Source organism: Galeopterus variegatus, unplaced genomic scaffold (assembly GCF_000696425.1).
Source record: "Galeopterus variegatus unplaced genomic scaffold, G_variegatus-3.0.2 Scaffold2044, whole genome shotgun sequence".
Taxonomy (NCBI): Eukaryota; Metazoa; Chordata; class Mammalia; order Dermoptera; family Cynocephalidae; genus Galeopterus; species Galeopterus variegatus.
Window position 1 is genome coordinate 149,720 of NW_007728155.1, and position 17,647 is coordinate 167,366.

The window sequence follows — 17,647 nt, forward strand, 5'->3', positions numbered from 1 at the left end:
CCATGAAAACAGAATCTCATTTAGCAGAAGGATATGCTATAGACAATTCTTTCAGGTTTCCCATTAGCCATCACTTCTGGAATCTCCACGTGTGAATGAGGTGTCATTTCTGGACTATCATATTGATCACATTATATTGTTTACTTCCTTCCCCTCTCTTCTCCCTCCTTCCCTCCTCCCCGCCATACATGCACACAAGTCCATGGGCATTTTGAGGCGGACATTGTGAGTTACTCAAGTCTCTTATTGCTTCCTCAGCGAGAACATCAGCGAGAACACAATATATTAATACCTGGGGGTAGTGGAAGCCACAAGACAAACATATTGCATATTAACTGAGCGTCCATTTTACTGTAATATCTAAGGAAACACATTCTTACATTAAAGCAGACGCTGCCTTTCCCTCCACCTTCAATGTTTCATTGTCTTATTAACTAACCGTTTCTATTTCAAGGCCTGCGGAATACCATGGGGACACAAAAATGCGTTGTAGTCTGCAACGCTGCAGCCTGAGCGAGAAAAAATTTCGATACTAAGTGGCACTAGGTTGCAGCGGACGCCACTGACACACTGGGAGAGGGGCTAAGCCTACCCCGGGGTGATAGTGAGGTGATCGGACGCGCCAGAAACTGTCCTACCAGCCCCGTGCTCAGTTTCGGCCCTTAGGGAAACGAAGGGCTTTTACAAGTCTGAGGGATAGGGCCCCTTCCGCCCTCCGGCCTACACCGCATCCCAGCCGCGCGGGCCGGGGCGGTACTCCTGCACTCGCCCGCAGGCCACGCGGTCCTGGGACCCTGCTCAGTCCGCTGGGGAGGCTCCGCTCCGAAACCCCGCCCCATGACGCGAGGCCCCGCCTCCGCAGCGCCCGCTTCCAAGATGGCCGCAACGATGCCTGCCCGGCTGTCGGGGTGGCGGTGACGACGGGAGCAGAAGACCAGGTATGTAGGCTGGGAACGGCGGAGAGAGAGGCCCGGGAGAAAGGTTCGGGCGGTCGGGAGGGTGAGAAGTTTTGGGTAAAGGCTGGAGACGAGCTTGAGCAGGTCCGGGTCCCAGGTGGAAGTATAGACGGGGGCCGGGTGGGCTCACTTTGCAACGTAGGGCAAACGCAAAGGGAGATTGGGATGAGATGGGCGTGCTCCGAAAGAACTGAGTTTTACTTGTGGGCTCCCAGCTGGCTGTCATGATGTACCTGTCACTGGGAGGCTTCCGAAGCCTCAGTGCTCTATTTGGCCGAGATCAGGGGCCAACATTTGACTATTCTCACCCCCGTGATGTCTACAGTAACCTCAGTCACCTACCTGGGGCCCCTGTTGCCCCAGGGGGTCCTCCAGCTCCTCAAGGTCTGCCCTACTGTCCAGAACGGTCTCCTCTCTTAGGTGAGTACAAAAGGAAGGAGGAGGTGAAGGAAAGGACAAACTGTGGGGACACAGAGGCCTGGGCAGGCATGGAGTGGCAGGAGCAGGACAGATTAATGTACTCTGAAGGTGGGCTGAAGTTAAGATGGGGTGGACTCTGAATTCGGAGTTTAGACTAGGTTCCCGGGTTGGGCCACAGCTTTCCATTACCTGCCCATTTTGGGGCTCTTCCTGTCCCAGGCTAGGAATTGTTTCTCTTGTAGATAAGCCGTGGTTTAGTTAGTTAGTTGGAAGTCCAGTTCTCTCCATTCTCCAATTGTAGCTTCCAACCCTGTGAGGCAGGAGAAAGTTATAGAACCTCAAAATCAGAAGGTAGTGCCATGAACAAGTTTGGATACAGGTACAGGGCATGAAAGGGTTCTGGGAAGCAGGAAAACCCACATCCAGTGGAAGGAGGAGAGCCAAGGGGAATGTGGGTAGGGATGTCTCCCCAGGAGACTTGTGGAATGCAAAGGTAAAGATCCTGCACCTTCCAGGCTTTGTAGAGTTATCCCAATGATGCGGAACCCAAGGCTTGTGAGATTTCTTAGTGACTCTGGGGGGAACTGAACCCCAGAACCAGACTGCTAGGGCCAGAGGTATTCCAAGGCCCTGATAATCATTCTTTTCCCCTTGTCCCTCCAATCCCTGAACTTGCCGTTCCCTCCCGACAGTGGGTCCTGTGTCAGTGTCCTTTAACCCAGTGCCATCGCTGGCAGAGATTGTGGAGCGCAATCCCCGGGTGAAACCAGGGGGCCGGTACCGCCCCGCAGGGTGTGAGCCCCGCTCCCGAACAGCCATCATTGTGCCCCATCGTGCCCGGGAGCATCACCTGCGCCTTCTGCTGTACCACCTGCACCCCTTCCTGCAGCGCCAGCAGCTTGCTTATGGCATCTATGTCATCCACCAGGTACCCCCGGTCCCCACCCCACTCTCTTATCAGAAAGCCTCAAGCAAATGCCATTCCACTCCCATCTAATGAGTCCCTGGAGTTTTTTTTTTTTTTTTTAAAAGATGACCGGTAAGGGGATCTTAACCCTTGACTTGGTGCTGTCAGCACCACGCTCAGCCAGTGAGCGAACCGGCCATCCCTATGTGGGATCCGAACCCGGGGCCTTGGTGTTATCAGCACCGCACTCTACCGAGTGAGCCACGGGCCGGCCCCCTGGAGTTATTTTAAGAGGGCCATACTGTTGAATGTGGAGGAGCCCCTGGCACTGCTCTTCCAAATTTGTTAGTCCCATACTTCTTATTCTGTTTAGGATATTCCCTTTGTCCTATATTCTTCTGTGATTTTTCCTTTGTTGAGTGGTTTGTACAAATTTGGAATTGGACAGATTTGGGCTGAAATTCTTGTACTGCCATTTATTACATGTGTGACCTTGAGCAAGACACTTAATCCTCTAAAATGAGGCAAAGAGCAACAGATAACTTAATATACCACCTGTTTCACATGGTTGCTGGTTGTCAGGATTAAATGTTAACAGCAGCATGTAAGTATCAGGTACACACTGATAGCAAGAAAAATTTGTTGAATGACTAAATGAAAAAATGGAAAATGTAGCTTGTCTTATTCACCATTCTCTTTGCCCTTCACCTCACATTCATTTATATACCTCAGCACCTTTTTCTCTGTGCTACCTAAAGACATAATCTGGTCCCTGTCCACTATCTTCTAGGCTGGAAATGGAACATTTAACAGAGCAAAGCTGCTGAATGTTGGGGTGCGGGAGGCCCTGCGTGATGAAGAATGGGACTGCCTGTTCTTGCATGATGTGGACCTCCTGCCAGAAAATGACCACAATCTGTACGTGTGTGACTCCCGGGGACCCCGCCATGTTGCTGTTGCCATGAACAAGTTTGGATACAGGTACAGGGCATGAAAGGATTCTGGGAAGCAGGGAAACCCTTCCCAGTGGAAGGAGGAGAGCCAAGGGGAATGTGGGTAGGGATGTCTCCCCAGGAGACTTGTGGGATGCAAAGCTCTTTCTCTCCCTAGCCTCCCGTACCCCCAGTACTTCGGAGGGGTCTCAGCGCTCACTCCTGACCAGTACCTGAAGATGAATGGCTTTCCCAATGAATACTGGGGCTGGGGTGGTGAGGATGACGACATTGCTACCAGGTCAGACTTCCTGCCACCACCTCCCTCCCTATCCCAGCCTGGATCCCTGTCCTCTAAGACCACCACCCCTGGTCACAGCCCTCAACACCAACCTTTATCTCCCTGGTCCTGCCCTGAGCCCATTCCTTTAGTCTTTTCAGTCTATCCAGGTCAGACTTTGCACACTGCTGCCCATTCTGTCATCTTTCATTCTCCTAGATCTGGTTAGTTATATTCCTAGGAGAGAAGATAAGATCAATAGGAAATAGTATCATGGAATTCCAGAGCTGGAGAGGAGCCTAGAGAGTTTAGTCCCGCCTTCTGCTATGGTTGCATCCAGGCCACTTCATATGGGATGGAGGAGAGGGACTCAACTCTATGTAGCCTAGACTCACTTAAAAAAAAAAAAGCCTGTGCCATTGGCATGATACCAAGTCATTTTTTAGCATGTGAACATTCTGACCTTCAGCCTCGGCTGACCCAGTTTCATGTCTGTGGTATGAATATTTGGGTTTGGTATACTGGACCCATTGCCTCCCCTTCCTCTTGTGTCCTCTGGGATGACATCTCTCTGAATTCTCATCCTCTGGATATATGTAAAGCACCCAGCAAATTCTAAATGCTTGTATTCTTTCAGTTCTTCCCAGGCCATCTTCACTCCTGTTCCTTGTGTCAGAATTGGAGTTTTTTTTTTTTTTTTTTTTTTTGTCTTTTTTCCGTGTCCGGCAACGGATCGCAACCCTCAGCGTCGCCCCCACACCAGACCGGGACCGGCAACAGGATCGCAACCCTCGGTGTTGCTCCCGCGCCTTGCTCAGCCAGTGAGCGGGAACCGGTCTGCATGTGGGATCCGAACCCCCGGCGGGAGCGCCGCCGCGCTCCCAAGCGGCGCATTGTAGCAGTGCGCCACCGGGCCGGCCCTGGAGTTTGTTTTTAAGGTCCCGATTACCTGGTTCCACCCTTTCCTTAACCTAGGGGGCCAGCGGGAGAGGAGTTGGGGTAGCTCAGCTGCTATTCTTTTTTTTTTTTTTTTTTAAAAGATGACCATTAAGGGGATCCTAACCCTTGGCTTGGTGTCAGCACCACGCTCAGCCAGTGAGTGAACCGGCCATCCCCATATAGGATCTGAACCCATGGCCTTGGTGTTATCAGCACTGTACTCTCCCGAGTGAGCCACGGGCCGGCCCTGCTCAGCTGCTATTCTAAATAAGAATTGCTAATTTTGGGTCTGTAACTCCCAGTCTTGTCCTATCCATTTGACAAAAATGACCCCTCCTTCTCCCTGTCCTTCCCAGACTGCAAGGGCAGCTCCTGGGAGCCATTTAGGAAGCAAAGGTAGGAGGTGCAAACCTACCTCTGCCAATCGTTTAAAGAACCCAGTGTACCTGGCACTGGGCCCTGAAGATTTGGATACATCTAGCTTTTACAATCTCTTCAGCCATTTCCTTTTTTTCTTTGACTTTCTCCTCCCTTATAGTACTTGACGCTTTTTTAAGCTAATAGCTATTTGTTCTTTGTGTACAGAAACATGCAATCTCTTCCTTGCTGGCCTTAGCTCTTCTTGTTCACCTGTCAGCAGCTTTCCTCCACTCTCGATCCTCCAAGAGCCCCTCACTTTTCCCATAGGGTGCGCCTGGCTGGGATGAAGATCTCTCGGCCCCCCACATCTGTGGGACACTATAAGATGGTGAAGCACCGAGGAGATAAGGGCAACGAGGAAAATCCCCACAGGTAGGAAGGGAGGACAGCCTGGGAATTATTATCGGATCCTCAGGGTTCTGTACCCCTAACCAGGAACCCCCTAAGGTCCCTAGATTCCTGGCTGTTCCTTTCTTGGTCTTAGTCTCCAATCTCTAACCTTCAGATTTGACCTCCTGGTTCGTACCCAGAATTCCTGGACACAAGATGGGATGAACTCACTGACATACCGATTATTGGCCCGAGAGCTGGGTCCTCTCTATACCAACGTCACAGCAGACATTGGGACTGACCCTCGGGGTCCCCGGGCTCCCTCTGGTCCCCGTTACCCACCTGGTTCCTCCCAGGCCTTCCGTCAAGAGATGCTGCAGCGCCGGCCTCCAGCCAGGCCTGGCCCTCTGCCTACTGCCAACCTCACAGCCCCCCATGGTTCACACTGACTCCTTCTTCCTGCCCACCTTAATCATGAAACTGAATCAAAGGGGTTGTATTCTCCCCACCCTCAGCTCCTCACTGTTCTTAGAGGGATATGGGAGAACTGAACTCTAGTGCTATGTTGGGGGGGGGAGGGGCCTTGCCTCACTGCTGGACTGGAGCTGGGCTCCTTTAGACTTGGAGGGTCCCTCTTTCTAGGGTCACCTGCCAGGGCTTTGACTGTGAATCCTTGATGTCATTTTATGTGACGACTGCTGGGAGTCCCCTGTCCCTGGAGTAGGAGCAGGGCTGGACCCCAAAGCCACTTCCTCTCCTATGCAGAGAAGAGTGATCTGGCTTCTCCTGGGACCTCTGTGAATATTTATTCTATTTATGGTTCCTGGGCAGTTGTTTGGTGAAGGAAACCCCTCCCTGGGCACTTTCTGCGAGTGCTGGAGTAGCTCCCTCTTCTGGTCCTGGCTCAGGGGGCTGGGATTTTGATATATTTTCTAATAAAGGACTTTGTCTTGCCTCTGCTCCTGCTTTCTGCATCCCAGGCACACTTTGCCTCTCTTTGTCCCCCTCTACCCTTATGCCTCCAGGTAACAGAACAGCCAGACCAAGACAAGCTCCAGCAACTTTTATTTTCATGAATGGGAGACGGGGATCAGCTGTTCGGTTCTGTGCGCAGGACACTGACTGCTGCCTGACGCCCACTCTCTATACAATCATTGACAGCAACACCCTCATAGGAGGCTCCAGCCAAAGTCAGGGGTAACTTTTGAGCAGCCAGGAATTGCTTAGCTGACTCTGGAAGGAAAGGATAAAAGTCATGCTATAGCTGGGGGTCTGATTTCCTTGGTCCTCCTCAGCCCAGCTGCTTTCCCACCTTACCCAGTTTTTGCCAGTGGCCTAGTGTATACTGGGGGATGCAGTTCTGGGGAAAGAAGAGAAGATGCAGAGAAAAGTTTATTATTGATTGTCCCAGGCCTTGGTTAACATGCAGTGACAAATATAACAGTCCCTGCCTTCAAGGCCTTCATTGGGGAGCTGAGGGGAGTTTATCCCAACTCACCTTGTGTAGATGGACCAAACAGTGACTTGGTGGCTCCTTTAGTCCTAATTGTGTGGCAGCCGCTTCCTGTGCCTGCTGTTGGAACAGCTCCTGAGATAAGGCACAGCCGTTGGCCTCCAGTGTCTGTAACCAGGAACCTCCCAGCATCACCTAGGAAGGGAACATAGCACTGACCGGCCTGGCCTTGCCTACACTGGGGCATGGAGGAGCTCTTTGGAAACCACACTAAGCAAAGTTTCCCCTTCTCACAGTTACTCTGAGGCCAGGGGGGGTCCCATCCTGCTCAGGGAAAGCAACTGAGTCATACACGATTCCCAGGACACCTGGGTCTTCTGAGGATGGCACCAAATGTCCAAATCCCTGCAGAGAAGGAAATCCATGGATCAGGAGGGAAGGGCTCCAGCTGAGCCCATGTTTTCCCTTCCCTTTTGTGTCATACCTGGACAGGCAGACGAGCTCCTCGGTACTGCAGATTCACCACAGCTACAGACACAGCAGTGATGGTCCTGAGGACATCAGCCAGAGGCGCAGCCTCAGCAGGGAGCAGCTCACTGAGTACTGGAGGAAATCAGGCAGAGGCCTGATTCAGGAGGCATTCACACTACAGTTTTGTCAAGTCTCTGGAATTAGACTGCCATAGAGATGACCAATTCAGGGGTATGGTGTGGAGAAAGTACAGCTGTTTTAAGAAAGTACAGCTATGGCCTCATGCTGGCCGGGCAAGGGGAGCGTGGCTACCCCTGCTACTGTTTTAAGAAAGTACAGCTATGGCCTCATGCTGGCCGGGCAAGGGGAGCGTGGCTACCCCGTTACCTGAAGCTGGAACAGCACTAATAACATGGTCGGCATCCAGACTGCTATCCCCTAGAGACACCTGAGAGGAAAAAACATTTGAGGGACATGGAGATAATGAGAATTTTTTGGGTGAAATAAGACTTTTGCTGCCTCACTCTCAGTTTCCCAGGCACCCAAATGGTAGGAAAGGCTGGGTGCTGACCCAGGATGAAGAGACTGAGTGACTGTGTAGTCCACACAAAAATCAGTGTTCTACACTCCAGGAAGTGGGCCAGACAGAGGCCAGTGTGGCTGCTCTGAATGTTCTGTGGAGCTGGGTTCTTTCCCCATCCCTGAGCCACTTGTACGCACTACTTCTACCCATAGACTTGCATCAAAGGGGTCTTTGAGGAAAGTCCACAAACAAGGCCTAGGAACCTGGGGCAGCCCATATCTAAATAGCTTCTAGGGCACAAAAACAATGACTAACTCTAGTCCTATCAAACCACTTAAAGATAGAAACACTGACATGGGTTCATTATACTCTAGGGGGCTCCCCTACCTTCCAGCGCCCGTCAGCTTGGAGGCTGAGCCCACAGACCGGCTGGCCTCTGAGAACACTGACCCCCCTACTAGTCAGGTGGGCATCAAGAGACTGAGGCAACATCTCCAGCCCTCCACGGAGTGACCACTGACTCCAGTGCTCAGCCCGGGCCTGGCGAACGAGTGCTGAGTCTGGCTGTGGGCTCTGACCTGCAGAGGAAGAAGTAGAGAAGAATTATCAAAATAGCATCCTTTGCCCCAATGTCTCACTTTGGCAGTCCTTAATATCTTCACCCTTTGAACCAATACCCCCCTCACCTGCCCCCAGCAGCAGCCCCAGTAATACGGAACGATGGGTTTGCTCAGCTTGGAAGAGGCTGGGAAAGCAGGACCTTATGCTGAGCTCACGGCTGTTGCCTGCAAATACTCCACGGCAGAGACTGTCCATGGCTAGAGACGCCACCTTAAGGGTGAGACTGGGACTAAGAGGCCAAGGAATATACTACACAAATTTATTTCCACTGCCCCTGCTTGGTAGGGAATGGGGGTGGGGTAGGGTTTAGGTTGTGGGGCATTCCCATTATAATAGAAGGATGGGAAGGAAGTGAAGGAATTCACCCCAAACCCTGATTTTGGGGAATTACAGTGGGTATGAAGAGGGCATCCCCAAATGATACAGAGCCCTTAGGTGGTAGGTTTGAGTAGGTAATTCTGCAGCTGGTGTAGGAGGGGTGAGGTTTGGGACCTCTCTGCACTGTCACCTCAGGTCCAAGGCGTCGCTGGGTAAAACTGTGCACGGTCTCATCAGGCTCTTTGCCCCGGGGCTTGGTCAGCTCCCTCAGCCCAGCCCAAAATAGAGGTTTGGAGAAGGGGGGTGAAGGGCGGAGTAGCCCCCTGCATGGAGGAAGGCATAGTGAGGAGAGAGCTCCTGATTTACCTCCCCAGCTCCAGGGGGTCATTTCCATCCTTTTGGCCCGCTTTTGCTGGGAGGGCTGACAGACAAGAACATGAGGAAATGGAAGGGATATGAGGATGGGGGTAAAGTAGAAGGATGTGCAATAAAGAGGTGATGGTGTTACCTGAGGCCAGTGGGTAGGGGGTACAGGGCACCGCCTACATACAGGAACCTGTTCTGGGCAGCTGGATGGTCTCCCCGGACAGGCAATACTTCTGAGTCCAAGCCAAGCTCAGAAACCTGCTCTCCACACACCGTCGGGAAGAGGAGAAACTAAGGAAATGTCTGACCCACCAGCTATTCCCCTAGTGAAAAATCCCCTCCGCAAACTATCCCAGACATTCTACAAACCTCTCACCATGAGCAGGGTCCGGGCTCCCAGGGCTCCCGCTGGCCGAATTCCCCTAGGTCCAAGCTCAAAGATAGCACCATCCGGCCCTCGGACTGAGCGGATCCAGCCTCCCAGACGCTCGGTACCCTCCACCAGGATCACCTGGAGACAAGAAGGGACACTGCAAGCACCGTCTGTAGCCGCGGGGTGAGAGGTTTGGAGGGGAAAGGGGACGTGCATTCCTCAGGCCAGGATCCATCTAGCCTTTGCTGGAAACGGGAGAAGAGTATTAAACGAGGCTCCCTCTGGCACATGTGTGGCACGGACACTGCAAGCACCGTCTGTAGCCGCGGGGTGAGAGGTTTGGAGGGGAAAGGGGACGTGCATTCCTCAGGCCAGGATCCATCCAGCCTTTGCTGGAAACGGGAGAAGAGTATTAAACGAGGCTCCCTCTGGCACATGTGTGGCACTCACCTTAGGGAGACTGGGGGCTCGGCTCAGGTGGTAACAAGCAGCCAAGCCGCTGATGCCTCCGCCCAGCACGACCACGGTCCGACCCATTGGGAAGCCAGGGAAAAAGGGGGCGATATGGACAGGCCGACCGGGGCGCACCCTGCGCTCCAAAATCCTCGCGGGCTCCGCGTTCCACACGAAGCCACTCTCTGCTTTAGGAGAAACTAAGACAGCGCTCGTGGATGGGCTGGTGGAACAGTGAGATCCCCGCTCAGAGGCCAGGACTCACCCACGACAGGTAGGGAGCAACGAGAGAAAACTAGGGAGAAGGAAGTAGAGATCGCAGGACCTCACCCGGCCGGCGCTCCGCTAAGTGCAGATAAAGGCCACACCCAAGCTATCTGCTCTGGCAGGCCTCGGCCGGCGGGCTGGAGGCCTGAGTTCTGAGGCGTTCTGCTTCGCACGCCTCACTAAGCCAACAAGTGCTTCACGTCCGCCACTCCCGCCCCCAGACCTTCGGTCGCTCCAACTCTCCTTCTACTCTATTCTCACGGCACGCTCCCGACCCTATCCTTCCTGCTTCTGGATTGGTGGATCCTGGAAGGCCCCGGATCACGCTCACCAATGAAAACACTGATCTGACCGTGACTCTACCAGGCGGAGCGACGGCGGCTGTAAGTCGGTGCTCTGGGAAGCAGAGGTTAACCGTTTCAGAGCCAGGTTGAAGTGAGCGTCCGTGGCCGGTACTGCCTTCCCCAGGGCCGAGGCGGAGAGAGCCGAGTCCTGGAGTTAACATTCCCCAGCTCAAGTTTCCCAGGCCCAGCTAGGGTGAGAACCCTGGAGAGAGGTCCCCATGAGCTTGGGTTGTAGGGAGAGTAGATGGGGACACTGGAGGCCGGTCCGCGGGGAGGCGGCTCCATAAACATCTCTTTGATGTTAGCAACCGACCGGGCCTACGGGAGCTAGGGCCGCCCGGCAACGCACCCAGTGTTTGTCAACAGGGGTTCTTCGGTGCCTCGCCCTCGGCAAAACCTTCGCCCCAGTGCCTGCACTCTAGTTACAGGCCTCCCCGCAGCTTCTTGAATTTGAACTTTGCCTTCCTTCTTTTCCTCCCAACTAAACTTTCCCTACTTGGGCACAAATCGTCCGGGTCCAGCACCACTCCCGACTCTTCTCCCTTGGCACTGAGAACGCCCCACCTGTTCAGAGCGGGAACTGGGTCCAAGGAAGACTCCAATTTGGCCCAGTTCTATATAACCACCCCCTAAGCACAAATACAAATAAGGACATCACTTTTTCTTAATAAATTTATTCACAAAAAGTGAGATTGCAGAGGGGGCTGTACATGGGCAGGGGCCTGGTGACCTCTGTACATGGGGCAGGGAGACAAGGGAGCCTCCGCGTGGAAGGATACTTTTTAATAAAAAAAATAACGGGAGCTACAACCACCCTTCCCCCCTCCCCGATTAAAAAAACACAAAAATAGACGTCTCTGAGGTAAATGGGGAGCCTGGGGCTTAAGGGTGTTGAAAGGATTTCACAGGTGCCAGAGCTTAAAGGAGTATGTCACAGGCACCGGGGTGGCTCCTGCATGAGTTGGTAGAACAGCACGTAGCCCTCACTGGATGCCACCTGGTTTTCACTGACAGGGGAGACACTAGGAAGAAGGGAAATGGGGAAGAGGTTGTGGTCATTTCTGTATATTCCCTCCTCCCCTCAAGACTCAACCTCAGAGTATCCAGGAAGAGATAAGGCGAGACCCCCCCCACACCTCTCCTGGGGCTTCCTAGAAGGGGAAGGTGTCAGGGCTGCAGTGGGAAGGAGGTGAACAGAAATGGGGCAGGAGTTGAACAGGAGGCTGCTCTCACCGAGAGTCATTGTAGACATGCCAACCAGTCTGGCAACGGCACAGGGCTGTGTAGTGGCCATAGTGGACGCTGCCCGAGTGGTTGCAAAGGGCATACAGCTGGTATACAGGGCTTCCTGCAGGGTTAGAGATGATCAAGTTCTACAGTCAGAACTGTGTCCCCCTCCTGAGGTTCCTTAGGACCTTCCCCACTAGACTCACCGGCTTTGTCACTGGCAAAGTCCCCTAGGCTCAGTCGCTGCAGCGGGAAGTCTACACCTACTGAACTTTTCTTGATGGAGCCTCGGGAGGCGGAAAATCGATTCAGATCTAAGCCCTGGTTAAGGAGCATTTGGGAGGCAGAGAGCCTCTGAGAGGGACTGTGGTCCTGAAGGCTGCCCTCTCCCCTCCCCCAACATATACTAGGAGCACAGTAGGGAAAGGTGGGGTGGCAGGGTTTTCCTAAGGAAGATTCAATTCCCAAGAGACCAGCCTCTGTAAACATGTAGAGTGAGGAAAGAAAATGTATGGGAGGTATCCTAAGATAAATAAGAATTTGAGGATTAGGATATGGAGCACGAGGATTCGGGGGAATCTTTGTACAGTCAACTTTTTGGTACTTCGTGTTTTCTGCCGACATCGGTCACACACCTGAATAAATGCCAAATTAGCATTAGGTTAATGTGCTCCTCACCTAATTTGGCTTTTCTGACACACTGGTTCACGTACAAATTTAATATGCTCCCCATTACCTCTGTATCCTCTGGGCCACTCCCCTTTGCCCTAGGAGTACTAGGACATATCTGACACTTCAACACAAACCCAGACATATAAATATTATTCCCATACTAATGTATTATGTAATCCCTTTTATCCATGTGTCCCCCAAGTCTCCCACCCTTACTATATCCATTGTGAACCCCCACATACTGGGGCATTCTCCGACTCTAGTTCTTCTTCCTTGGTGAAAAGGCTGAAACAATCCCGCAGAGACACCTTGCCCCCAGCAAATCCTTTCTGAGGGGAAAGGGGAAGGAAGGGTCAGCATGTTCTGAATTTTTACAACTCTTGTCAATCAATTCAGGCTTCAATTCTGCTCCAGAAACCCACAGAGCTCCCTCCCATACTCTGGGGATAGGAAGAGTTGGGTCACAGAACCCATGTCCCATCCACCCCTGGAATCCTCTGGAATCCCACCTTGGGGATGGGCAGGGACAGGTCACAAAAAACCTCGAAGGTCGTGGAGCGATACCCACAGGCCTGGCACTTGAGACAACTTTTCAACTGGCCCACAAACAGGTCTAGATAAAAGTAAAGGGGAAGGAGAAAAAGTCATTGTTGGATGTCTGAGGTGCTTTCTCTGATTCCCAACTCTCCCCACCCATTTACCTAACCCCTCCTTTCTCCCTATCAACACTCCTAACAAACTATTCACACCATTACACATTTTCATCATCCAGGCTGGTTCCCACACCCCTTGATAGTATCAAGTTTTTTCTCCTAAGCCTGCACCCCTGCCCACAAATTTCCCCCCATTGCTTTGCCCCATTTCGTACCCACAATCTTGCTGTCCTCTCGCTCCAGATAACGCTTCCACATTAGGTTGGCTCGGTCATCATCACTATCACAGATCAAGAGAAGTGGGGAGCACCCATGAGATAGCAGGAACACTGGGCACCCCCAACACCACTGAAATGATCCACAGAGCCGTGTATCCCACCCACAACCCAGCTCCTGCCCTACATTTCAAGAGAAAGACAAAGGAGTAACACTTCAGAGGACTTTCTAAGGAAACCCAAAGTGAGAGGAAAAGAATATACCTAAGGGACAAGCTGTCTTCCCCTACCTGGCTTCAAACACTTTTTATGTACCTTGTTGTAGATTAATTATCCCCTTCTCCCTTGATTTGGTCACATCCCTAATACCATCTTCTACCTCCATATGCACCTCTCAGCCTCCCTCTGCCTCATTCCTTCCTTCTACTTCTGCACTGCTTTTCAAACCATTTTCGAAGCTAAAGGGTTTCCCTGGACCCTACATCCTTAGTCTTAACTAGCTCAATTCAATGAAGAATGAATGCTGCTGGAGAGAGGAGGGAGGGGAGCGACCCTTACCTTAACTCAGGTTCTTCTAGCAGAGTCCCTCCTCGGCGGGGTGGAGAGGGAGCTGGACCATTGGCCAGGATTGGTGGAGCCCGACGGCCTCGTCGGTTGATTTCAAGGTGTAGCCGCTCCATGAGGAGCTTCAGGAACTCCTGGGCATCCTGCTGGCTACAGTCATACAGAGAATATGATCCCCTCCTAGTCCAAAGACACTATCCCCTGCCCAGACATCAGTCCCCACTTCCTGGATGAAGAACATCTGAAGGCTCAGAACAATGCTGCCAGGGCCCTTGCTTGGCCCTATCCCCAGACATGGCCAGAGAGAAATCCCAACCCTCCAGCTCTCCCACCTGTATCCAGAGAAGGAGGGAACATATTTCTGGAAGACAGCTCGGAATCGAGTAGGATTCACAGCTTCACAGGAGTCAGGGTGCCAGAGGGCACCAATCACATCTGCAAAGGCTGTTGGGGTGGGAGTGGGGAAGGAAAACAAAGGTTAATGTCCGGAAGAGGCAAGCAAGAAGAGGTTCAGAGAGTAGAAAAGAACCTCTAGGAAAGTAGGCACTGGGAAAAATGGATACAACTGCCAGCGTTAGGGTTGGGGGCCACCAGTACTGGCAGATAGGTCCGCAAGGGGCTGGGGAAAAAGGGACTTGAATTGAGGAAGCAGGAGTTGTTGGCCTACCTTCAGTGAGCTCTTGGGCTCGGCCCCCTCCAGGCACCTCTTGCCGGAAGTCCCTTCGCAGACAGAAGTCCCGAAGAGGCCGAGTGCTGCTCAAACACTGTAGCACTGCATTCAGGAAGCACTGGGGAGCAGTAGGGACACTGCTGTTATCTCTTCAGGCCAGTGCCCAGGAAGCCTCGGAAGATCTTCAGTGATCTCCTTCCACATGCCTTCCCCAGGTCCACAGATTCTCCCCACCCCCAGCACCATTTCACACTTCTTTTAGAGAGGAAGGGCAGGAGAATGGCTCTCACCGTGTTTCCCAGATTTCGGAGGCCAACATGACCAGAGCCCAAAAGCAGTGTGTGATGAGCCTGTAAGGTCAGAATACAGTCAGCAAGTTTCAAATATCCTACCTGTCACTTTAACCTTTCAACAGCATGCTGCCCACTGCCTTCCCGACCCCTTATGTGCTTCACCCCCAAACTGTACCCCCTTTCCCTCACTGGGTATTCTGGTCTCCCTACCTCACTGGTCATGAGCAGTAAGCCCATCACAGCTGAGTGTACCACGGACTCAGCCATTGCTGTCCCACCTGTTCCCCACTTACTCCTCTGCCCAGCTAGCCGGTGCTTCAGCTCCTGGGGCAACTCCCCAAGTACTGGCATTGTTGCCCAGCTGCTCCCCACCCCCACCTTGCTGCCCCCAAATCCACCTCCTGCCCCCGTGGCCCCTTCCTGCACCCTCTCCTGCTGGCTCTAACTGCAATCCGCCTAGGTCACTTAGCTTAGCAAATGGGCAACTACACTAGCTCAGACGTTCTGAGCCCGCCCCTCTTCAGCTCCAGAGATTAATTAGGCCTAGGCAGAGTCCTAGGATAGAAGGTGCAGTAAGAGAAAGGAAGGGCCTGGGGACCCAAAGAAGAATTCTAAATAGTTGAGTTAACTCCCTAGGGAATGAAACAGCACACCATGAGGAGTCATAGACAAACCAAAAAAGGGTCTAAGAGGCTTAAGGGTACTTAAGGGAAAGAAGAGAGTCCAAAGTGCTGTAATTAGGTATTGAGAAAGGAACTTGGGGAAAATGGGGGACAGAAAAGCCATATGATGGCAAGAAAGCATAAAGAAACATGGGCATAGAAGGCCATGTGTGCTGGCAGTCCTCACCATCTTGTCATCAGAGTAGAAAGGCTCAGAGGGTCGGGCAGATATCATGTGGAAGGAGCCATGGGAAGTAGGGGGCTCTGTCCGTATGCTGAGCAGGGTGGGTGGTGCAGGAAAGCCCCCAAGGCGGCGGAGAGAGGTGCTACGTCTCAAAGTGGGTGGCTCAGGGCGGAGTGCCAAGCGGCTCAGTGCAGTCCCCAGCTCTCCAGTGCCACGGTGCCCTCCCAAGGCAATCCCCATTGGACGCAAGTCCCCACTGCTCACAGACTTGGAACGGGTTAAGTTGGTCCGGGAAGGGAGAGGCAGAGCCACAGCTGGAGGTGGTGAGCCAGGCAGGGGAACCCCATGATCTGCCCGAAGTGGGCCTCTGGGACGAGGGCCTGATGTCCGTCCCCGTCCCAGCTCCAGTTTCTTGAGCCGTTCATCAGGGGGCCCTGGCCTGGGAGGCAGAGGTCGTAGCATGGGGTTTGGCCCAGGGGCTGGGTTGCGGCGCTCCTTGCTGCGGGCCCGGGGGGCAAATGGTAGCTTGGATCCCACTCGGGGCTGGACATTAACAGGTGGCTCTCGGTTTCGGCCCAGGCGGTGCTCAGAGGCCTGAGGCATTGTGGACACCACAGGCCGGACCTGGGAGGAGAGAGGGTCAGCATTTGAGTATGGAGGGAGATGGGAACCTAGGTTACCATACTAGCTTCCACATGCACTGAGGACAGGAACCACATCTACGAAATCAGTCATTGTATCCCTAGTATCTAGCATTGTGTTTGGCACAGAGTAAATACTTAGTATCCATTCAGCAAAAGAATGAATGATAGCAGCCCATGACTTTGACCCTTTCTATATCCCCACCCCCTCCCTGCAGAATACAGCTTTACTGAAAAGCCAGTGATAATCCCTATCTCAGCTGTCTTTATAATCTATAAACTCATAACAAGGGCTCCCATACCTAGCTAGTCAAGTGGGATGTGCCCTGGGTCACTTTAGGACCTCTGGTCAAGTGGTAGTGTAGATGCAAGGATAACAGCCCCAAAGACAGCGTTCCATATTCAACCCCCTGCCCCTCCGTGCTGCAAATGAAGCAGACTAAATAGGTGACTTGCGATCCATTCCCTACCCCCACCCCTCCGAGCTCCGAAATGGTGTCCCGGCTCAGGGAGTAGTGGTCGGGGATGGAGGACGAACTCCTTGACCCCTAATCTCTGCACCTCTCCCACCATAGCAGGGCTTTAGCCGGGTCCGCCCCTCTCGAGGGCATAAAGGCCGAGGTCGCTGATTGGCTACGGAGTCCGGCGGCGTATTCCCCCCGGTCAGGGGATGCTGTCTCTCCAGCCCAGTTCTCCCACGCCCCGCCGGGTCTCCAGCGCCTCTGCCTTTGTGGAGAGCGTCCTCTAGGGTCTGGAACAGATTTCCCTCAGCCCATCCCCTTCCCCCACACGCCATAACGCCCCGGCCCGTACCTTTGCCCCGGTGAGGCTGCGGGGGAGGCCAGCCGGGGCCAGGCCCCAGCTCAGGGCCACCCCCTACTACCCGCGTGCAGCCCCCCCGCGGGCCAGGCTGCAGCTTTAGCCGCAGCTGTCGCCCAGATCGCTCCGGCCTCAGGGGCTGCCGCCATCTTTGTTGGTCCCGCCCTGCCACCGGCTTCACCGTGTCTCAAAGCGCCTGCGCACCCACACACGGAATCCCCCTGCCCGCCTCCTTGGCGCTTGCGTGACCCCGCCCCCGTGGCTCCACGGCTGACACCATGGAAACGCAGCGAATTTTAGGACCACTAGTACCCAGCCCTGCCCATGGTGGTCTTTAAACCATCGCTCCAAAGCAAGTCTATATCCGTAGCCCCGTCCTGCGACCCATAGGGATGTAGATGTGACCATCGTATTCTGGCCGCGAAGCTTGCATTACAGATTCTTCCCAGACAACAGGGGTGCCCATGTGGTAAGCTGCAGGCCTGGGTCCAGCCCGCAGGCTAGTGGATAAGTATCTTGCACTCTACACAGGGGTGGGAAGATCCCCGGAGGGCAGGAATTCTGGCCCTACAGGCCAACGGGAAGCATGGCTCACCGCTAAAGGACAATGGCAGACCTCAGCAACAGAGACAGCAGTCAGATTTCCTTTCATTCCCCAGCTCCTGACCCTAGCG

The 17,647-nt window shown here is 53.3% G+C and overlaps 3 protein-coding genes across 10 annotated transcripts; 1 reads left to right on the forward strand and 2 right to left on the reverse strand.

The window, feature by feature from the left end:
- The first annotated feature begins 202 nt into the window (after positions 1-202).
- B4GALT3 (UDP-Gal:betaGlcNAc beta 1,4- galactosyltransferase, polypeptide 3) lies at positions 203-6,143 on the forward strand. The gene is made up of 8 exons (XM_008580239.1): positions 203-225; positions 737-999; positions 1,152-1,376; positions 2,069-2,304; positions 3,074-3,264; positions 3,394-3,516; positions 5,122-5,226; positions 5,360-6,143. Exons 1-8 carry the CDS (start codon positions 203-205, stop codon positions 5,631-5,633), a joined length of 1,440 nt encoding a protein of 479 aa, XP_008578461.1. The 3' UTR covers positions 5,634-6,143.
- Positions 6,144-6,231: 88 nt separating this feature from the next.
- On the reverse strand, positions 6,232-10,276 carry PPOX (protoporphyrinogen oxidase). Of its 4 annotated transcripts, none has more exons than XM_008580198.1 (12): positions 9,760-10,274; positions 9,313-9,447; positions 9,079-9,194; positions 8,761-8,893; positions 8,318-8,462; positions 8,019-8,209; positions 7,496-7,556; positions 7,122-7,240; positions 6,932-7,042; positions 6,683-6,832; positions 6,502-6,544; positions 6,232-6,417 (listed from the first exon to the last, which is right to left on the reverse strand). In XM_008580198.1, the coding sequence occupies exons 1-12, from the start codon at positions 9,844-9,846 to the stop codon at positions 6,275-6,277; spliced, it is 1,434 nt and encodes a 477-aa protein (XP_008578420.1). In that variant the 5' UTR covers positions 9,847-10,274; the 3' UTR covers positions 6,232-6,274. The 4 variants fall into 4 exon arrangements, with proteins under 4 accessions (XP_008578420.1, XP_008578422.1, XP_008578423.1 ...); XM_008580200.1 differs by having other exon boundaries at positions 10,093-10,271; XM_008580201.1 differs by having other exon boundaries at positions 10,028-10,050.
- Positions 10,277-11,031: 755 nt separating this feature from the next.
- USP21 (ubiquitin specific peptidase 21) lies at positions 11,032-17,059 on the reverse strand. Of its 5 annotated transcripts, XM_008580202.1 has the most exons (13): positions 16,968-17,059; positions 15,517-16,137; positions 14,665-14,724; positions 14,372-14,492; positions 14,037-14,148; positions 13,699-13,854; positions 13,141-13,205; positions 12,782-12,885; positions 12,515-12,601; positions 12,157-12,235; positions 11,807-11,914; positions 11,607-11,721; positions 11,032-11,395 (listed from the first exon to the last, which is right to left on the reverse strand). In XM_008580202.1, the coding sequence occupies exons 2-13, from the start codon at positions 16,114-16,116 to the stop codon at positions 11,305-11,307; spliced, it is 1,698 nt and encodes a 565-aa protein (XP_008578424.1). In that variant the 5' UTR covers positions 16,117-16,137; positions 16,968-17,059; the 3' UTR covers positions 11,032-11,304. The 5 variants fall into 5 exon arrangements, with proteins under 5 accessions (XP_008578424.1, XP_008578426.1, XP_008578425.1 ...); XM_008580204.1 differs by lacking the exon at positions 12,515-12,601; XM_008580203.1 differs by lacking the exon at positions 12,157-12,235 and having other exon boundaries at positions 11,807-11,921.
- Between the last annotated feature and the right edge of the window lie 588 nt (positions 17,060-17,647).

Excerpts from the sequence above, each read along its gene's own strand:
- B4GALT3 (XM_008580239.1), top strand. The coding sequence starts at position 203 with ATGGGCATTTTGAGGCGGACATT. Across the intron at positions 226-736 it reads GGCATTTTGAGGCGGACATT|CCGCGCGGGCCGGGGCGGTA; the intron begins GTGAGTTACTCA and ends ACCGCATCCCAG. Across the intron at positions 1,000-1,151 it reads AGGTTCGGGCGGTCGGGAGG|TTTTACTTGTGGGCTCCCAG; the intron begins GTGAGAAGTTTT and ends GAAAGAACTGAG.
- USP21 (XM_008580202.1), bottom strand. The coding sequence starts at position 16,116 with ATGCCTCAGGCCTCTGAGCACCGCCTGGGCCGAAACCGAGAGCCACCT. Across the intron at positions 13,206-13,698 it reads CTAGAAGAACCTGAGTTAAG|TGATGATGACCGAGCCAACC; the intron begins GTAAGGGTCGCT and ends GATCTGTGATAG. Across the intron at positions 12,886-13,140 it reads AGAGGACAGCAAGATTGTGG|ACCTGTTTGTGGGCCAGTTG; the intron begins GTACGAAATGGG and ends ACTTTTATCTAG.
- PPOX (XM_008580198.1), bottom strand. The coding sequence starts at position 9,846 with ATGGGTCGGACCGTGGTCGTGCTGGGCGGAGGCATCAGCGGCTTGGCT. Across the intron at positions 7,557-8,018 it reads AAGCTGACGGGCGCTGGAAG|GTGTCTCTAGGGGATAGCAG; the intron begins GTAGGGGAGCCC and ends TTTTCCTCTCAG. Across the intron at positions 7,043-7,121 it reads GAGCTCGTCTGCCTGTCCAG|GGATTTGGACATTTGGTGCC; the intron begins GTATGACACAAA and ends CCTTCTCTGCAG.